This window comes from Sus scrofa, chromosome X, assembly GCF_000003025.6.
Source record: "Sus scrofa isolate TJ Tabasco breed Duroc chromosome X, Sscrofa11.1, whole genome shotgun sequence".
NCBI classification, from domain to species: Eukaryota; Metazoa; Chordata; class Mammalia; order Artiodactyla; family Suidae; genus Sus; species Sus scrofa.
In genome coordinates, this window is record NC_010461.5 from 17,821,471 (window position 1) to 17,842,038 (window position 20,568).

Sequence of the window (20,568 nt, forward strand, 5' to 3'; positions counted from 1 at the left end):
AGCGGTTTTAATGCAGACAGGAAAAGCCCAAGTATGTGTTATACCCATAATAACTAAGTTCTAAATTCACTTTGAGTTCATAGTATAGCAGTAAGTACTTTAAGATGAGATACTACTTTCATAAGGAAATACTGTCTCCTGTTAATCATGCACAGAGGATGGAATTGTTATTTGGCAAGTTAAAGGAACATTCTAATTTGAAAACAGTCTTTCTGTATCTGTTTTGCTTGTGGCTGCGTTCATCGGATACTTTTATCTTACCTGGAATTGCTAATTAAAGATCTCCATAAGTGTTATAGCACAAACTATATTACTTTTTATGCTTATCACTTTGTTTTGAAAAAAATGCTTTATCATGAAAATTTTACTCCTCATTCATAAAAATCTTCCCAGTTTCTTTCCCTTCTGGTGTTAAAAATAAGCAAACAAAACAAATTTTTAAAAATCTGATATTCTTTCTATTTGAACTCCGCCTTTACAAGAAAATAGGCCCTCAAAACTTGGACAGCTACTACTCAAGTCGCAAGTCTCTTGGTCCCAACATTTTGAACCAAGATTTCAGCCCACCTTTTCCAATGATTCCACTGAGAAAAGTAGTTACCACTGTCAATCCATGATGTTAGACATTCCTGTTTTACAAAAAGAAAAACTGAAATCTGAACACATACATTTAGAAGACAGGGGAGATCCCGATAAATGTGTTAAATAAGATTTGTCTCAAAAGCGCAGAAAACAGTTCTGCTCTCCCAGGAGCTCTACAAGTGTTACTATTGATAGGCTTGGATGTCTGCCTTGTCATCTGCAAGCAGCTTAAGAACAGTAGTCAGTGGCTTTGCCCTTAAATTTACCCTCAAGTAAATTTATAATGGAAGTGAATAAATGGAACCAGTTTTCTCTTAGAACTCAGAAGTAGGAATCCTTGAAAGTGCTATTCCAGCTTAAGTACTTCTTACTTCCATTTTCACGTATTTTTTTCTATTTCATTCATTAAGGAAAACATTTTTTTCACCTATTTTGTATTCAAACTTAATCATTCTCTTGCAAATGTTTGTGCCTCCATCCTTACCCTATAATCTAGTCGGCAGGATTTGATTGAAGAATCATCAGCTATTCCTACCAGGTACACTATTAGAAGTCTGATTACATTTCTAAAACTTAACGTTTCTGGAATTTCTATTTCTGCTTATTATTTGAGTGGTCCTTAGTGGGAAGAGTTTCAACTTCATAAAACAAAAAAGGGAAGAAATATCCTTCTTCAACATAACCTACATAGATTCAGTCTGTGAAGAGCTTGCATGAGAAGTGAATCCACACTGGAATAAGTCATCCTATACATGACTCAGCATGGCATTGCATCTGGGTGCACCATCCAGGTCTCAAGGGATTTAGTAACAGGGAAACAGCATCTGTTTCTTTCTATACACTGGGCTGATGGCCTCACAATTGGAGGTTTCAGTAATGAATGGAAGTTCGATAAACCTTCAAGTAATATGCCTAACACAAACATTACTGATTTGCTTGGGATAGCATAGATCTGTTGCTGTTGTTTCAAGATGTGCTTCATTAAAAGCTTAGTAAATAGTGAAGTTTATTTTAATAGCAGGAAGGAGAGAATATTTTAAGTTGGGGGCTTTTTTTTTTTAAAAAAAAACGTGCAGTTTCCATTTGTCCTTTAAAGAAAACATGCATAAATAAAATCAGTCTGTCTCTATAATAAACAATTTTAACTGGTTTGAATATTTTGTCTGTTTGAGTAGAGATAAATAAAGTTGTCAGCTACAAAGGGGAAATGTAGAACTAGAGAGAGAGAATGCCTGACAAAAATACAAAGGGAGAGAAAAGGAGAGAGTTGAGAACCAGAAAAGGACTTATAAAAATTTAAAGACACGTAAATATGAGATTCACAGGGAGTTCCCGTTGTGGCTCAGTGGAAACAAATCCGACTAGTATCCATGAGTTTGCGGGTTTGATCCCTGGCCTCACTCAGTGGGTTAAGGATCTGGCATTGCCGTGAGCTGTGGTGTAGGTCACAGACGTTGCTCGGATCCCACATTGCTGTGGCTGTGAGCTGTGGTGTAGGCCAACAGCTGAAGCTCCTATTTGATCCCCTAGCCTGGGAACTTCCATATGCCACAGATGCGGCCCTAAAAATGCCAAAAAAAAAGGGGGGGGCGGGGGAGAAAGATTCACAGAAGTCAAAGATAAGCATATATGCAACAGTAAGTATCTTTATGAAGTGAGTTTTTGTGTTTTGGAGATGTCATATAGATTAGCCATATACCAGTCTATCATATCTGACCCTCCTGGCCTGCCAATGCTGTGCATACATGACATTCAGAATGCATACACCAAGATGTACAGTTGATTCAATGGCTTGAGTCTGGAAATATCTGTATAATTGTTCTGTTTGCCTCAAAAATAAAGAACTATTTAATGCTACCTGAAAGTGTAGCTTTAAAGAATTTATTCAAGCAGTTTACCAAGGCCTCTTTCATTTTGCTGTATTCTCAGTAGATCAGGATATTTCCATCAGATTCCTTGGCAAAAAACCTTGAAATTCTTTGATTTACATAATACAATGTTATACTGGTGATGGGACTAAAAATAAAACCTTGTGTGACATGCCCAAACTACAAGGCTTCTGACTGCCAAACTACTTGTATGTGTAGTACCAAAATTGGCTTCACTCCAACCAGCCCTCCTGCCCCATGGTGTAGCCCATCACAACATGCTCAGCCTACTGCTGGGGGGTCTCAAACTGCAATGGGCGCAAGAATCACCTGGGTTGCTTTCTTAAAATGCAGATGCCTGAGTTCCATATCCAGAAATTCTGATTGAATAGATTAGGGATTGGGCCCAGAAATCTGTGTTTAACAAGAAGACTTCCACCCCTGAGATTTGGTAGCCAGTGGTCCTGACCACTGCTAGTTGAAGAGACACCTTGTTGGAGAGCGTTCTCATTCTCTTATGTTATTATATACAGACTAGGAAATAGCTATAGTCGTTTTGAAATAGCAGTCCACCCCCACTGTCCTGCACTTTGGCAGGGCCTCATCTGAGGAGGTGTTGCCGGTCTCTTGAAGTAGAATTTGCCAATCCTGTATAAGCAGTGTCTTAAATGTAACTAAATGTGACTTGATTACCAGGGCTCTAGTTCAGGTTTGGTATGAGCTAAGAGCAGTAGAAATTAAACCGTTCATGTAACACTGTTTGGGGGCGTAAATGTTTGAGTTAAATAGATTTGGAACCATTTAAATTTAGGAACAACCTTGTGCCCAGCATTTGATTGCCTCTGATTTGCTGTTTGAAATTCCATGACCTTATGAAAGTGGCAGGATCCAGAGGTAGCCTTCCGGTGTTAGAATTTTCTAAAAAATGAGGTATTGTCTTTTGTTTAATTTGACCTACCTATGAAGATTACTTAGTTCCCAGCCCTTTTCTGCAAAAGAAGGGTATGATATCATAAACAAAAATTAATTCTGGTGACTTCTGGACCATGTCGCATCCTATTTTCTAAATACTATGCCGTGGGCAACATAATCCCTTCCTTTCTTTTAAGGGAGCTGTTCATGAACAACATGCTTTCTCTCTTCCCTCTCCCACTTTGTTCCTTCTTCATATAACTCAAAAGGAACTACAGGATGGGGCAGAGAAAAATCTGCCCTAGGCTAGAAAAAAATATATCGCTGATTTGTGCCTGGTGACAATATTTGAATTCCTCAAAATCCAAAATAAAATGAATTCTTTTATCCCAATTGTTCTTAGTTTCCCAGGTCATTCAGAAACTTTAGTCTCTTCTAGTTTCTTAATACCTTGGAACGTGGCTTGTGCTCAGGTGTCAAGTCACCCTTTCATCACATTGACCCTGTTAGAGCTTTTCACTTCTCTTCACTTTTTACAGGTCAGCAGTAGGCCACCTCCTTGGAACCACATTAGCTGGGCTTTTCTGTCTCACCAGCTAGCATATGGTAGCATGTGAATCGGGGTAGTTAGACAGAAGGTAGACCAGAAAACTTTCCCTTATCCTTCTAGATTGGATGAATTTGAAGAAAGCTCTTGCATAGAAATACAGTTTAATTTTCTCGAAAGGCTGGTCATTTTACATGTGTATGGAGAATACTTTTAGCATAAACTTTTCTGATTAAAATTATAGATGTGCAAATACAAGTATAGAGGCAAAAAAGATCTATCTGCACTGTGGATTATTTTGTATATGTAAGATTAGTATTTCCAGATTACCAAGCCTAAAACAAAAAGTGTCCCATTTATGGCCAAGTAGACTTGCATGCCAACAGAAAGACATCATGGTATTAAAACCATATGCAATTCTAGCCATATTTTTCTCTTTTCTCTTCATGGGTATTGCATGATGGTATTTCTAATACAAATACTAATATGCTTTGGAAATAATGGCACTCGCAGGTCATTCATCATATTGTATCACTGCTTTATCATATTAGGCTAATACACTGCGAGAGTTGGTAGAACCTCTCCATGCCAAATCGGATCCACTTCTGTTGGCACTCAACCCATTGGACTCACAGATTGATAAGCTAATGTTTAGAGAATTTAGATCGGAGAGAGTCGGCACGACGCAGACTCAACATCAACCTCTTGCAAGCAACTAAAATGGCCTCGTCCTTGCTGTTTATTACAGAGAACAGACTTTTAAAAGCTTAGATCATCAAGTGTTTTTGGATTGGGGGCCTCCCTAAAGGGATATTAAGAGGGGCAGGCCACTCTTAAGAAGAATGCGAGCTTTCTCCACTGGGACTAGCGTAAGATCAAAGCCAATCAAGATGGAACACAGTGACAGAAAACTGCTGTTTCTGTGGGAGAACAGAGGGAAAGGGGATTGACTGGGGAAGGGCTCTGTGTGGTGACACCTCAGTTATGTTCTCCTGACACCAGGAAAGGAGAAGGGTCAGCTCCAATAACTAGAAAACCCTGGCTGTTTAATGGACTCTTTGGTGGCCTCTTTAAGGCAAAGCAGAGAAAGCAAATTCTGTGTGTATTAAGTGTATTTTGCATTTTTACAACTTGACGTGCTGTATTGTACTAAATTAAGTGTAATCTATTAAGGCAAGGTATCCACAACCTGCTCTGAAACTTACTATGTTTATTCTATTATAAAGTGTATTCAGGTGCAACACAGAGACTGCTTTCAGTGACACTAATGAAGACAATTCCTCATGCCAGGCTTTACTAGATTCCTCAGCTAAAAGCCTAACTTTCTCCTTATTTCTTGGCACTTGTATACAAATGGTATTGCCTCATAGGACAGGCATGGGCTATTCTTTTCTGTAAAATTTTCCAAATCTATAGGCTGTGGTTTTCACTTTTGAAAAAGTATTTTGTCTGGTTGTCTTTCAAACTAGCTTCAGATATTATTTAATACTTACTATGTAACTGGGTCCCTTATGGCTCAATACTGCTTATTTTTCTTCTGTAGTGGATGTGATATTTCCTTTATTTAGTTGGATAAGATACTCTGTAATAATTTCAATGCTAATTAATGGATATTTCATACTGTGCAATGAACAGATAATTTAACATTGTATTTGGAAATGTTTTTTTTTTCTCCCTGTCGCCGCAGTGTGTGGTATTGCATAATGTGAATACCTGTAAAAATATAAATTACGTAAAAATAAAAATATGACCAGTTGGTATCAGATCTTTTCAGATAGCTAAAAAATATGCTTCGTATGCTTGATAGTATATATCTTTCTAAAGAGAAGTAACCTATGCTTCTTTCTCACAAATGGAATTTGTGTTGTGAATAAAAACACATTGCTCTGCCTTACAGTTGCTTCTGTGCTCTAACCATTTGAATGTGTTTTTTTAAGTATATCTAAAAATGATGGTTTTGGTATGTAGAAGTGCATCAAAAAGCATGTTGTTGGCATTTAACATTAGTGGGATTGTCTTGGGTCATTCTCCCTATTTAAGTCATAGTAAAATTTTATAGTATGAAGAGTTTTATCTTTTCTCATTAAGGAAGTATGGTGACTCCATGTTAATTTTTAAATATAGTCATCTCTTAGCTTTGGTTTTAAACTGCCCCCTTTGTGAATTCCTGCCTAGGAGCCAGATACCTTGACCCCCATGTCTCTATTAGTTAAATTCTCCAAATTATGTGGGTAAATATAGAATCTGTCATTCATTTTTGTAGTTGTCCTTCAAAGAACCTTCCCTTTGGGTCAATAAATCAATGCCAAGGACATCAAGATTCTTCCATCTGAACTATTTGTCACTAAAAACTACTGTAGTCCCCTGAAAATTCAACCACTGTCATATACTTGTGGCATTAAACCACATAATTAGGCAGAAGTCACATGCTTAGAGAAAGAAGTGCAAAATAAGCTTCAGCTCTGTCTCTTTTGTCACATCTTTGTGGACGTAAGCTTTACTGTTGTGCAGAAGGGATTGACAGACACTGGTATGGGCTGTACTTAATTCTGGTGAAGCACAAGATCATTTGTTACAGGATGGGTTTCACATATTCTTCTTTAAAAATACACTTAGCAATATTGGTGGCTTCACTCAAGCTGTCCTTTCAAAAGAAGTGGTTTTTCCTCATTAAAATCTATTTTTTTCATCAGAGAAATGATTATTATTTTGCCTAAAAGAAAATAAACCAATTACTTCTAATTATGAAAAGGGTAGTTGATTACAGACTGACAAGTAAAAGCCAGCTTTTAAAATCTTATGCTTTTTTTCTGATACAACAAACTGCCATCTCCTCCCCCAGTTTTACAATGCAAGGCATAGCTAGTTGACTTATATAAAAACATGAATTAAGAGAGCTAATCTTTAATTATGAAACAATTCAAATTACAGTGTAAACTCCTGAATACATAATCATCTTTAGTATAAAACCTACAAATGCTAAACCCATCTACATTAAAACCATTAAAACTTTGTCACCTTACATATAAATACGTTGTTCATTATGGTGCACTAGTAAATTAGTATTCACAGAAAATAGTCCTGTGTTTCCATGCAAATGTTAATTGCCTTTCATGGCAAGAACAGTGCTCCACGGACGTGATACCATTAGCCTGGAAGCCTTAGAACACTCTGTGGCCGTGCAAGAATGAATGCCTCTCACGTTTGACTGGTGACTAATGCTGCTATGTCCAGCCTTCTCTCCCACTTGTGACTTAGCCTCTCCCAGCCTTCTGTGCTCATTACACAGCAGTGTTGTGGAAGGAACAACTGTTTCCACAAGGACATCATTGTCCAGTTTTAAAAGAGCACAGTTCCCTTCCAAAATACGTACCAGCACTGATTATTCATTGTTGGCTTGGTTCTTCAAGAGCCCAGTTGGTATTCTCATTTTGTTTTGTTTTGTTTTGTTTTCATTTCTTCCTCTCCTTCCACATTGTCATTCCAGGGGCAGGAAAACAGGGAGGACACTGGAATGACATTTTAAGTTTCCACATTTGTATTCTGCTCTTTCAAATTTTCACCAAAGAAACATGAACAAAATTACACAATAGACCGGCATAAAAAGTACACAGTCACCTGATGGGGAGCCTTTTTTGGAGTACTTAGTGTATAAAGTAGAGAAACCCATCACTCAGTGTCAGTGTTGGGTGCATGAGACACCATGCCAGCTAGAAGAGTGGGAACTGCAGATGAGAGCAAGGCATATACGCTCTGCGGAAGTCACAGTCTAGGTGTCTGAAGGACGGTACACGTGGGATGAGGTGCACGAAGAAAAAGCATTGGAATTTCTCCTCAGGTTTTATCTCATCCTCTCAAATTTCTTCTCTGTGTTTATTTTGAAATAGGCGTATCTATTAATACAGAGTCAGTACCGATATATAAGTTATCAACAGCAGAAGTGTTTCAACTGGTAAGGGTGCACAATCAAAAAAGTTTAAAAACCACTGGGCATGAATGTAAGGAAATACGTCAACCAAAGACTTTATAGCATTTGAGAAATCCATTGTCATCTGCTAATAAGCCATTTGCAAGAAAATTCCAACCAACTATTATTTTGCATTAGCTAATCTTTTCTTTGAGCTTTTCTTCATCACTACCTGAAGGTCATATGCAACCTGAAAGAACCAGACAACAAACTCTTGTGCTGCTCACCACACAGTGTTTCATAGTGTAGCTAGAGTATTAAAAGGATCTTCTTCCATCTCTGCCACTTATGACACAGCCAGAAATGACTCAGAACACAAGTTGATTTATCCATAACTTCCTTGTGGTCTTCAGATATATCAATGAAATTTTATATAGAAAAGAGAACTTTATGTGTTCTCTTCACTTTAATAAAATTGGAATAGAAAAGTGTGTCATCTGGCCCAGGACTAATTTACATGTTGTAAACATAAATATAATATAATTCGAGAGGGAATTGACTCTTGCACAGGCCCAGAATTCCCTAGATACAAATCAAACTGTCATTGTAGCAGTGATAGACTTTCTCATTGGGAATTGCAGAAGGTTCCACTCTATGTCCTGTGGTTTGCATGTGGTATTCTACACTTTGCCAACTTTCAGAAAACTTTCATTCACGTGACAAAAAGAGCTGGATTTTGGCCAGTGTTTCCACGGCTGAACTATTGAAAGTCGATCAGGAAGCAGACCTCACCAAGTGCTTGCCTTCTCTTCCAAAGCAAGCCTCTTCTAGAAGAAGAAAAGCAAGGGTTTAAAAACAAAGAGAGGAAACCAGAAGAGAAATGAGAAGGAGATGAAGAAGAAGAGGGCAAAAAGAGAAGAGGAAAAAGGTGCTTTGCACATTTTCACTTGCAGCGGTAGCCCCACTTGACTTAATTGGTATTCATCTGAGGAAAAAAAAAATCGAGGAAACCAAATGAAAATTATAAAAGAAAATAAAGGTCTGTTTTTGTCTTAAATGTTGAGTTCTGTGTTGTTTTGACTGTTGAGCACAGTGAATCAGATTTAGAATGTGACTCTGCCCCTCACCCCCCTCCTTTGAAAATAAAAGCACTCTTTGTCTAGTCTGAAAATGTTAAGTAATTGATGGCATTTTGTGGTAGCCTAGCATCTCAGTCTTTCATCCTTCCTCGTCCCACTACTGTGTCTTGTGGTGTTGCATATGTGTATGATGTGTAGGGGCGGGGGAGGGGCCTGACTGATCTGTAGTATCTCTATTCCATTGCTATACTTGGAAATGTTTCTGTGTTCCGTCTCATTGTGATTCCCTGTTCAAATGTGCTGCCCGCAGATAAATCCATACTCGATTCCTCTTACAGTGATCAAACCAGATTCTCTGTAGAATGATGTTGTCCTTTGGTTGAATGCTTCCCCCCTCCCCCCTCCACGTAACAGCAAGAAGGAAAAAAGCTTTCAGTTTTTAGACATTTGTCACTTTATATTAAATCTTTGCTTACCCTTCATTGAAATTTCATTTAAAAAATTAGTCATCTAGCCCAGTATTCCACAAACTTTAAGAATTCACAGGAAGGAAAACTGAGTAAGAATGGTTTTTCAACAAAATAGACACTCCCTATAGTGTTAGGTAATATGGAAGAAGGTTATCTTAAAATTTTACTATGTGAAAATACTTCTGCCTCCCTTAAATCCTAAAACTATAGTCTGAATCCCTTTTTTTCTTTACCTTCCTTCAAGAACTGAAAAACTAATAAAACATTAGGCTACCTGATATGTAAACAACTCTAATTCATTTGCATCCGTTAAGCCTCCCATTTCTCCCCTACCCTCTGATCTATGAAATTACATCTGGCTTTAGATGCAGTCTTGCCTTGAGGCAAAAAGAATGATAACCACTGAATAATTCCTCAGGGTCCCTTCCTGGCCTCTGATTTTATAAAATGGAATTATGCTACTCAAATGTATCCTTGTTTTTACAACTCCATTTAGTTATTCTGAATGACCTTACAATTTTGTGCCTTCCTAGCTCTAGACCATCCTCCTTTAAAACTCCTTAGCTTCTTTCAATCTTCTTAGCCCACAAAGTGGTTCCTTCTTTTAACTGCCCTATGTTCCCCTCACCTTTCAGAATCTTCTAGGTGTTGCAAACATTGAAGGACGAGCCAACAGAAAATTAAAACGCTGTTATTTAAGGGGATTTTTGTATTTTTAGATTATAGTTCTAACTTAGAAGATTAGGAAGTTAAAATTTGTTATAGAGGCATTAGTGATAGCATGTGCTGATAACAAGGAACTTTCTAATGGAAGGACTCAATAATCATACTTACCAGCAGTCACTAAACTCAGCAGAGAGCCAAAAATTGAATCTGAAACTTAAATGAAGCTACTCTTTCATCCTAAAGGTGATCCCCTCAAGTTAAGGTACTGTATGGGCTTCGGGAGCAGTTTTGGTCATACTCTGTAAAGAAATTTTTTTAGAATGGTGCATTTTAAGTGAGTCTCACAAATTCATTAACACCTACTGTTAAATACACAGTTCAAGTAATTCCTGACAAAGTGGACAGTCTGGAATTGTTTAAATTATGGATCCTGGAGCCAGACTGCCCAGTTGGAATTCTAGCTTCACCGCTTACTGAGTGTGACCTTGAGCAAGGTACTTCCCTGCTGTAAAAAGAAAATCAAATAGATCTAGTACTGCTGTGAGGATCAAATGAGATTATGAATGTTAAGCATTTATCCTATTGCCTAACACATATAAATGTTAACTACATTATTACCAATTAGGGTGGTTTTTTTAACTGTATCAGAAAGCCTAAAATATTCACTTAGAAAACGGTGGAATGAACAACATTCCATATTTATTTCTTCAGCCAGTGTAATTAGTGTTCCTGAAATAGGACTCTTTGGCTATTAAAGGAAATGTGATCTAACCCTTATCCTATCTCCCAATCCAAGCAAAATCCAAGTTCGTCTTTGTTTATCATTGAGAAAGATATGACATCAGTATTTAGACAGTTAAAGAATATAGGAATTTGATTTATTCACATTGATCTAAGATCCTTTCCTGAACCAGTCTCTGATTTTTTTTTTTTTTTTTTTGTCAAAAATATTTAATTGGAGTGTTTTCTTCCCAGGTCTTACAAAGGCTCAGTAGCTTCTTTTAGTACGTGCCAGATTTTTCCTCACATATGCATATAAACATTCCCATATCTCATTCTAATTAAAGTATTATTATTGACGATAATTTATGATCATTTACCGTATTTACAATGTGGCAGGCATTACGGCAGTCACATGAAACCTAATAATCCTCTATGGCACACTATTGGAAGATTTTTACGATTATATATTCTCCAGTGAATGCCATTCCATTTTATGAAGTCTGGAAAATCTGTAAAAGTCAGTACATTCAGTATTGCTAAACCAGGAGAGCTCTGTTAATTAGCAGTTCTATGCTTATCAGTATAATGATGAGATAATAATTAATGTTCTAAAATATTAAATTATGTGCAGGCTTGTTTCTGTGTTGTGTACCTTTTGTACTCTAATTCTTTGAACTAAATGGACTCAAGATATGTATGGTGATTTGCTGTTCAAACAATATTTTGTTAATCAAAGCATCTTATTAATTGTTTATTCAAAAACAATTGGCTGCCTGTAGCTAATCTTACCCAATAAACTAGCCACTGTGGGTTTGTTAGGGTTTTTTTCTTAATGTAATAAAGTATTTTCCCAGTCATTCATTATCCTGTTTTTCAGATCTTTTTTAGTAGATTTTTGGAGTGTCAAATAACTGTTTATTACACTGGGTTCATTTCTCTCTTTTTTGTTTGTTTTTGTTTGTTTTGTTTTGTTTTTTTGACATTGCAGGTGAAAGTAGGGAAGAAAAGTTAGGAGACTCTTTGCAAGATTTATACAGGGCATTGGAGCAAGCCAGTCTGTCACCACTGGGAGAACACCGCATATCAACCAAGATGGAATACAAGCTCTCATTTATAAAGAGATGTAATGATCCTGTGATGAATGAAAAACTACACAGGCTGAGAATTCTCAAAAGCACTTTAAAGGTAAGATATGAAATAGAAAGAGAAATTCCTTTCAAAGATTCATTCCTGAACTAAAAGTGGGTTATCAGATACTCTGGGGGACGAAATACAGAAGGGGGAGGTTGGGGAAACAGAAAGCTCCTGAAGCTGAACTGTTCCTCTAGTGTAATTAGTGTATTTGGCAAAGAGGAAATAATCCTAACTTTTCATTAACATCTCAAATCACTGACTAAATGTTATATGACTTAGTTCTAGGGGAAAACGGGATGTAATTAATTTTTTTTCCAAAAATGTAGGGCTGGGGTTATCCCTCATGTCTTTCGTTGTCTTGAGATAAATATGCCATGTCGTGGAATTAATATAGTTATTAAAAGAACACAGCATGCATGCAAAATGCAGTAGTGGGTGCTAAAAGAGTTAGAGATATTTCGTGACTATCTCCTGCAGCACATTTGGAGTGAAGCCACAGTGATTCATGTTCTATGTAGAAATTTCGTGCTTGTTCTGTATACACTATCAGTTCCCAGCTCACATGTTACTTTCTTATTATACATTTCCTAAGCGCTTACATTGTCCCCAGTCTTATTATGCCACCCCCAGACTGGGGAGGAGGTGGTAAGGAAAGGGGAGCGGGGAGGCAGGGAGTTGAAGAAGGAGTCAGAAAAGTCAGCACCCTCAGTGTGTGTGTGTGTAACTGGGGGAGAGGGCCTGCCACCGAGACTAGCCAAGCAGGCCCTGCACCCGTGAAAATGCTCAAAAACTGAAAAGAACTGTCCTAGAGTATAAGACGCAGTCGCTGCAGGAAACAAAGGTCAGAGGGCTCCTTTGGGAAGTATTTCAGAGCCATAGTTTGCTGCAGAGGTTTTGTGATTTTTGAACCCCAAGGGAGGAGCAGTGAGGTCAACAAAACAGGAAATACATGATTTGAAAAAAATTTCTGTAGCAAGCAGCCAAGTTTGCAGGCTCAGTTAGCTTCCAGTTGGTATTCGTGCAAATACTATTGCAAATCCGTGGGACCCCTTCAAAGGCATTCTCATCCTCTCACCTCACAGAGCCCCCGCCCGCCCCCAACTCAGGTCCAAACTGCCTGGGTGCAAAAGCAGGCGGGCATCTTGAAGCAGAGCGGGTTCACATATTTTAAGGACCTGCTTCTATCCCTCTCCCTCTCAGCCCCTCGCCCCTGCCTTTTGTGTACTGTGGCTGCCACGCAAGTGTTTTCTTCTAGGAGCAAAGAATAGGAGCACCTGCCAACGTTGGCTTCAGTGAGCATTGCTGAATCCCTGATGCTATGCTCCGCTCTCGGGGGCAAAGATGAAGAAAGTCACTGTAAAGAAATGCCCCTCATGGGTAGAACGAGTCACAGAGCCCCATAGCTCTTAGTATGAAGAATCAGCAGGGACTGGCAACCCTGAGTGCGTCTAGTTCCTGGAGTTGCCACAGGCTCCTTCCTCATCAAGCATGGGGTGACTCGCAACATCTTGGGTCCCAGCCCCGCTGTCTCCAACGACCAGAACCTCTGCTGAGGGACATTACTGTCCTTCCCTCCCAACTCTGGCTGGCCCGGAAGAGTGCCTCCCCACTGGCCGCTGAACATCCCCCAGACTGCCCTGCCCCTTCCTTGGGCTTCTCAACGTGCTTTACCCCCTTCTCCTCTGGCCCACCTCCCACCTGGGTGACTCACTTCTCTTCTCAGGTGGGAGCTCTCCCTCAATGAAGCTTATTCCTCAGTTGGGAGCCGGACCCCAGCATGGAAGGAGGGCCACTTTGCGCTGCAGGCCCCCGGTGCTGCAGGAAGGGAGTCCTACCATTCACACAGCAAGAATGATGGATTTGGGGTATCAGGAGGGCCGTGCAGGCGGAGCTAACTAACCATCTAGCAGGAGGAGAGGGGACAGTGCCAGAGTAGCTCAAGACATAGAATGTGACAAGTCTACTCAGTGGCAGTGATCCAGTGTTTCGGAGGCTCAGATAAACAAGGGAGAAAGCAGTGTTTCCCGTGGTTGAAGGGAGACGTCAAGAAATGAGAGGCATATGAACTGGGTGGTAAAGACTGAGGAAGGCTTCCAGAGGCAGAGATGGGAAACGGGACAGGCCAGAGGGAAAAATAAGCCACACAGAGTGGGCAGCATGGGGTCTGCCTGTGTGTTGAAAAAAGTGCACTAGGACTTGAGCCTAAGTAGCTGAGTTTGAGTATACCCGAACTGTTTCTGATGGGCTTCTTAATATTTTGCCTGTTAACTTTTTATTTGAAATGTGAAGAAAAGTCTCTCCCTGTCATAACCGTCGAATCCTTTTGCTTTTCAGGCCAGAGAAGGGGAAGTAGCCATTATTGATAAAGTCCTGGACAATCCAGACTTGACATCGAAAGAATTCCAACAATGGAAGCAGATGTACCTTGATCTTTTCCTGGATATCTGTCAAAACACCACCTCAAATGACCCAATAAGTATTTCTTCTGAAGTAGATGTAATCACTTCCTCTCTAACACACACTCATTCATACATTGAAACGCATGTGTAAGTGTTTTCTGCCCGCCGGCCGTCTGGTACCTTCTGGTACTTTGAGCAAGTATATAAGGTAGTTTTTATATCAATGTGTGGGACACTTGACAAGCTATACTTTAATGTTACCAAACTATATGAAACAAAACCTATATGGTCATAATACCACTGTCTTTAATGAGCATTTGTATATTTTATATGCAGTTAGTGCTCAGCTTATGTTTACCATGTGCAAAATCAACTATCTTCAATGACTTAAAATTAACTTTTGCAAACAACTCTGAAGACAGGTGGTCTTCAAGGAGAAAAACCACAAAAAGGCAGTTTTCTATCTAAGGTCATCTTTTCTCCCTTTAAGTTAATTTTATATAAACAAGACTTCAAAATTAAATCACATTTTTTCAGGTGCAGATATCCTTGCGGGTGGGAAAGAATTTAAACCTTTTTTATATTTATTAAAATGTTCTAAGAATTTTCTTAAACATTGCACAAAGTTTAATGCTGTAGTTTTATTTTTGTGAAATGTAGATGCGCATACAAGAGTTAAGCAAAATAGAAGAGCATCAACATAAGAAAAGTTCAGGTATCTAATATTCGTCTTAATAGTCTATTAACTTGTGAAAGCTGGTTAATGGAAATACTATTCCAAATCCATGAGGACACTTAATGGTGTATCAGGGCAAAGCTTTGTAAGATGTTTTTGTAACTGAGACCAAAATTGAAGATAGAGCTGCTTTATTTTCTTGGTTTAAATCTTCCTTTATTTTTGTAGTGATGAAATGCTGATTGTGTACAGAGGAATTTGAGAGTGGATTTTTTAAAACACACAACTCACCCAGAAAGGCAGCTAACACACACACACACACACACACACACACACACATATATATATATATATACACACATATATATATATATATTTCAGCCCAGCTCATGTTTTTAAACTTCAGCTTCTAAAAAACTACAAGATATAAACCGAAATATATCAACTTCCCAGTTAGTTTCCAATTTTCCCCCAGTCCATTAATTAAATTTACATAATTAAACTTCAGGCAGGGAAGTAGAATATATTTAGTTACAGGCTGAGGTGTGTTCTAATATAGAAAACAATGTTAAGAAAGGAAAATGTACCTCTCTCCTGAGGAGCAAAAGGATGATGGTCATTCAGAGATACATTGCATTGAATTACATGATAGAAACAATTTTTAGAGGTTTTTCCTAGCTCCATGATTTGTTCTCTAGAGTGGATCAAGTCTATGAAAAAAAATCCTCTTCATATATTTCCATTTATAAGCATCTCATTTTTGAAAGTGATCACAGCATGATGATAACTGTGCTGCTTTTTAGTGTCTGGCTGCATAACGTACAAGTCACAATTTGCTGTTTTGTTTTGTTTTTTAAGGAGGAGGAAGAGACCCTCCTTTACTATTCTATATCCTAAAACCTACTTCTAATCAGCTTTATACTGTTGCCTGTACAGCTCAGTGAATGTACTTTCATCTCTAAGAGTTCAGATATCTGCCAGTGAATATTTTTGCTGTAGAGGAGAAAGTAAAAACTCCACAGCGGGGATCTTTTTCTTTGGTTTTGAAACCACCATTGAATCACTATCGTTTTGCAGACTTTGCACAACTGTACAGGAGAGTGGCCTTTCTACAGCACATTTTCAGTAACCCTATATTTAGTCAAAATGGATGAGAAATCATGTATTAATGTTTGTATGAAATTTGGGGTCCAGTGTAATATTTTTATCATTTAAAAAAAAAACCTATTTGTAAAAACATTTATTTACTGCATGGATATTGATGCACATTAAATTTGTGGGATTTTGTATATGTAAACAAAAACATAAAGCAAAAAAAAAAACACAAAAAAAAACAAAAACAAAAACCTTTTGTCCTAAAATGAAGTGTGCTTGTTCCAGGTGTTTAGATTTGTTGATGTTTACTAGACCAAATGTGTACATTTACTTAAAAATACCAGTACCTGATGGATGTGTTGTGGATACAGTGGCCAGGTTATGCCCTGTAAACAGCAAGCAGTTGATGGCAAGACTAGCTGTGTTGTTACTAAGTGGCTTTTACTTTTGTAAAGTTGGCTCTGTTGTTTTAAATGGTAAAAATTAAACTAATGAATTTTAAAAGATTCGTGGCTAGCCTAGCATGAAAGAGACCTTTGAACACTATATATCTGTACATTTTATTGCATTAGTTTCAAATCTAGGAGAGAGGCAGCACTGTAAACTGAAGTCAAATAAATTCAGCTCTTAATGAATCCTTATAAAGCACCTATTTTATTCATGCAGTCCTCACCACATTTCTTTGTGACCTGATCGCACAGCCGCCATCCCCGTACCCCCAGTTACAATTTCTAACTTTGTCACTCCTGTTGGTAATACAAGCCAGAAGAAGCACCTGTCCAGTGTATAGAAGAATCTTCTCTGAGATCCTCCAAAATCAAGATGCTTTCCCATTTAACTGACATGAACTTAAAATTTTTACCTACCCCTTTTTCCTTTCTCTGATTCTTTTGGGAAGGTGGGGCAGAGGGTGGGAGGGGTTCTATCAAAAATAAATTTTTAAAAAATGTTATACAAATATTACCTACAGCATGTCTGCAGAATGAATATTTAAAGGGGATGAAGGAAATGGAGGGGGGTGTTTTTTGTTAGATCTCCCACTAAACTAGAGAAGCCTGAATACTGTGGCCAAGAGCTGTGGAAATAAAACTTAAAACCAATGAGCTGACAAAAGCCAGGGCAAAAACAGACTAGGCTAAGTAAGGATGAAGTACAGAAAAACTCAAGTTATTTTCTCAATAATCATAATACAGAGGGATGTGCTTTCCTAGAGATTTTTCCCCTCTAAGTTCCATATTCATATCAAACCATCAGAGCAGAACTATAACCACGATTCTGGATCATAAAATCACAGTTCTCCCTACAATGATTGATGTTTACTCAAGGCACTTTCCCTTCACTATTTATCCAGGTAATGCAGTCTTCTAAAACTATTAGTCTTTATAGCTAACAGTTTTCTGGGTCTTTTATGTAACTTCTTACGGTACTTTTTTTTGGCACAAAAGTAATCACTGTCTAAAGTCTAGGAAACACTAAGACGGAAAAGAGGGTCATTTTTATTTTCGAAAGTCCATCTCTAGCCCAGCATGAGAATTTCTAGAAATTCTCAGCTGAAGGGGAAATGTTCCTCGTAGGCCAGGCCCTTGTTTGTGTTCTTAACCTTCAGAAGCCACTCTGCTACCTGAGTCCCATTCTTAGGAAAAGCCCACGTGCTGCTCTGGAAGCCGGCTCAGGCGCGACTTGCTCCTGCGTGGCCCGGAGGCTGCACTAACCCATTAAGCCCAGCGCTAAATCTGGCGCCTCTCCAGACCCTCCCTCCCTCTCCTCGTCCCCACCCTCGGGCAGCTGCAGCACTGCGCACTGCAGGCCGCTCCAGGCCCAGGGGAGCGCGCAGCCAATGTCCTCCCAGCGGTCCAGGTCCAGGTCGTAGCCCACCACGTTACGGGTGGGCACCTGGCGTGAGTCCCGCCACTTAAGCCCGCCCAGCAGCAGCGCCGTCTCCTCCACCACAGCCAGCCCATAGCAGAAGCGGTCATAGGGTAGCGGCCGCAGCCGCGTCCACTGATCGGTGCCGGGGTCGTAGCGCTCGATCTCGGAGAAGGGCTCGAAGCGCCCCAGAAAGGCGAACACCGCGCCGCGCAGTGCGGCCATGTGGTGCCCGAAGCGGGCCGTGCCCATGGGCGCCTTCTTGCTCCACGCCTGCTCCCCAGGGCCCAGGGCGAACACGTCCCGGAGGCTGCTCGCGCCCCCCTCTCTTCTCCCCGCCTTGCCCCCGGAGATGTACACGACGCCGCGGTCCCCGACGGCCCCCGCGTGGCCGTGCAGCGCCCGCGGCAGTGTCCCAACCGCCGTCCAGCGGTCCCGGCGCAGGTCATACATCTCCACCGAAGCCAGCGCTTCACCGTCAGCGCCCAGGCCTCCAACGGCCAGGAGCCCCTCGCCCACGGCGCCGCACCAGAAATGGGCCCGCGCTTCCCGCATAGGGGGCACCGTGGTCCAAGCGTGGAAGCGCGGGTCGTAACGGTGCACTCGGGCCGTGACCGCCAACGGGCTGTCAGTGGCGGGGGAGGAGGCACCGCCCGACAGGCTCTCCCCGCCCAGGACGAACAGGAAGTTGCCCGCGGTGCACACGCTGTGCCCCAGCAGCGGAGTGGGCAGCCGCGTGAGGCTGCGCCAGCGGTGGTTGTACACGTCAAAGGCCACCACGTCCTGGGTGAGCTCCCACTCCTCCTCCTCCTCCTGAGGTTCCTCTTCCTCCTCCTCCTCCTCCTCCTCCTCCTGGGGCTCCACCGCGACGCCCCTGCCCCTGGCTGCCGCCCGAGGGACCACGACCTCCTCGGTCACCGCCTCCCGCCCTCTGCGTCCCCCGACCAACACGATGCGGGTTTGAGGGCTTCGGACGCTGGTCTGCTCGCCCTGCATGAGGGGCTGGCGGGAGGGCGCCGTGTGGTAGTTGAGGGCCTGGATGATGAGGCCCTTGACCCGGGCGGGCAGCGTAAGGCCAGAGCCCGAGTACACGCGCCGCAGCACGTCGGTCGGCACCAGGCCGAAGCGGACGCGCTCGAGCAGCGGGGCACAGTAGGCCAGGCGTTCGGCCTCGGGTTCCTGCCGCAGCCAGGCTAGCGCCAGGCCCAGCAGTCGGGCCTCCGGCACCCGCGCCACGTCGGGGGCACCCAGCACGGCCCTCAGCGACGAGGGGTTGAGCTCCAGCAGCCCGGCGGGGCCCGCGCCCCGCGCCAGCAGCTCCCGCAGGTGGCGTACAATGCAGCGCTCGGCCTCGCCCAGCGTGTGCGCCAGGCCGAAGCGCGCCGCCACATTGGCGGCGAAGCAGCAGTTCTCTGGGGCCAACTGGCGCTCCAGGTAGCGACCGCAGAGGCCCAAGGCCTCGGTGACCTGCAGGTAGCTGGCGGCCTCCAACGTGTCCTCCACGGTGTCCATGGAGAGCGGCAGCCAGGCGGTATAGATGAAGTCCAGCAGGCGCTGTAGGCCAGCCGCCGACGGCACGTGCAGGTGGATCACGCGCGCCCGGGATTCCCGGGTGTGGCTCTTGAACAGGGCCCTGAAGTAGTCGCTGGAACACGCAAGGAGCGACCTGTGCGCTGGGAACTCGCTGCCCTCGGCTTCCAGCGTCACGTCGCACAAGAAGCCCTCGGCGCGCAGGGCCTGGTAGCCGGTGAGCAGTGCGCCGCCATGAGCTTTGCAGTAAGACAGGAAGTAACTCATGATGCCCAGGGCGGGAAGTGGCAGGGCCGGGGCTGGGGCCAGTCGGGTGCGGCCGGAGGCATCCCGGGATACGGCGCCCGCAGGCCCCCCGCGCGAGCCGCAGAGCCCCTAGCAGGGGCCCATTTTTGCCTGCTCAGCTTAAAGCTCAGGGCTCCTTCATCCAGGTCCACAGATTTCCCTGGACCCCTCTCAGAGCAAATTCGGTCGGGCAACGGTTTCCAGAAGACCCTAGTGGCGGAGGGCGCGGACTTCGGAGTCTTCGAGGAGGTGCAGGGTTTGGTTTTGGCGGCTGCTAAGGCTGCCAGCGCGTTGCCCAAATCCCCCTCCCCGGCCCAGTTTGGGGAGCCCACACCTGCGCGCCAGGGGCCGCAGTGGCCGAGCACCATCACCTGAAAGGGCGGAGCTGCGGGTGGACTGACTCCGGCAGGTGCTGGATCTCCGACAGCTCAGGTGCGCAGACGAGGCCCGGCTCGGGCCGTCCCGGGAGTGCGGGGCGAAGACTCTGACCTCCCGGGGGTGGACAAGGAGGGTTCTGCGGGCACCCGCGAGGGCCAGACCCAGCTAGCTACGGGGCAGAGGGGGGTGAGCTTGTTCCGCGCGGAGGATCAAATCAAAGCCTGGGGGATTAGGGACGGGGGGGGCCGCGGGTCAGCGCCGCTAGTCGGAGGCGTGATTGGGCGCCGCACATAACATGCCGGTAGCTCACAGCGACAGGAATAGCGCGCGGCCTCGGCCTCTCAGGAGCGCCCCGCCCCGCCCCGCGCCCCGGCTGCCGGGCGGCTGGCTGAGAACCGAGGGCCGGGGCGCGGGAGCAAGCGGCCCGGGCCTGGGACGTGACTCCGGTGAC

The 20,568-nt window shown here is 42.7% G+C and overlaps 2 protein-coding genes across 12 annotated transcripts in view; one reads left to right on the forward strand and one right to left on the reverse strand.

The window, feature by feature from the left end:
• The window catches only part of CNKSR2 (connector enhancer of kinase suppressor of Ras 2), a 276,921-nt gene extending 260,357 nt beyond the window's left edge, over nt 1–16,564 (forward strand). For 3 of the 11 annotated variants that reach the window (XM_021080290.1, XM_021080286.1, XM_021080289.1), the window contains 2 exons: nt 11,743–11,939; nt 14,223–16,564. In XM_021080290.1, coding sequence (XP_020935949.1) covers nt 11,743–11,939; nt 14,223–14,438 — 413 coding nt within the window. In that variant the 3' untranslated portion in view covers nt 14,439–16,564. Of the gene's footprint in view, nt 1–4,460; nt 6,244–11,742; nt 11,940–14,222 lie in introns of those variants that run through there. The other 8 variants (XM_021080295.1, XM_021080297.1, XM_021080296.1 and 5 more) reach the window with 4 other exon arrangements.
• On the reverse strand, nt 16,600–20,248 carry KLHL34 (kelch like family member 34). The gene has a single exon (XM_021080298.1). The coding sequence runs from the start codon at nt 19,719–19,721 to the stop codon at nt 17,766–17,768; it is 1,956 nt and encodes a 651-aa protein (XP_020935957.1). The 5' UTR covers nt 19,722–20,248; the 3' UTR covers nt 16,600–17,765.

Bases quoted from the DNA above. Each gene is read 5' to 3' on its own strand.
- KLHL34 (XM_021080298.1), bottom strand. From the start codon at position 19,721: ATGAGTTACTTCCTGTCTTACTGCAAAGCTCATGGCGGCGCACTGCTC.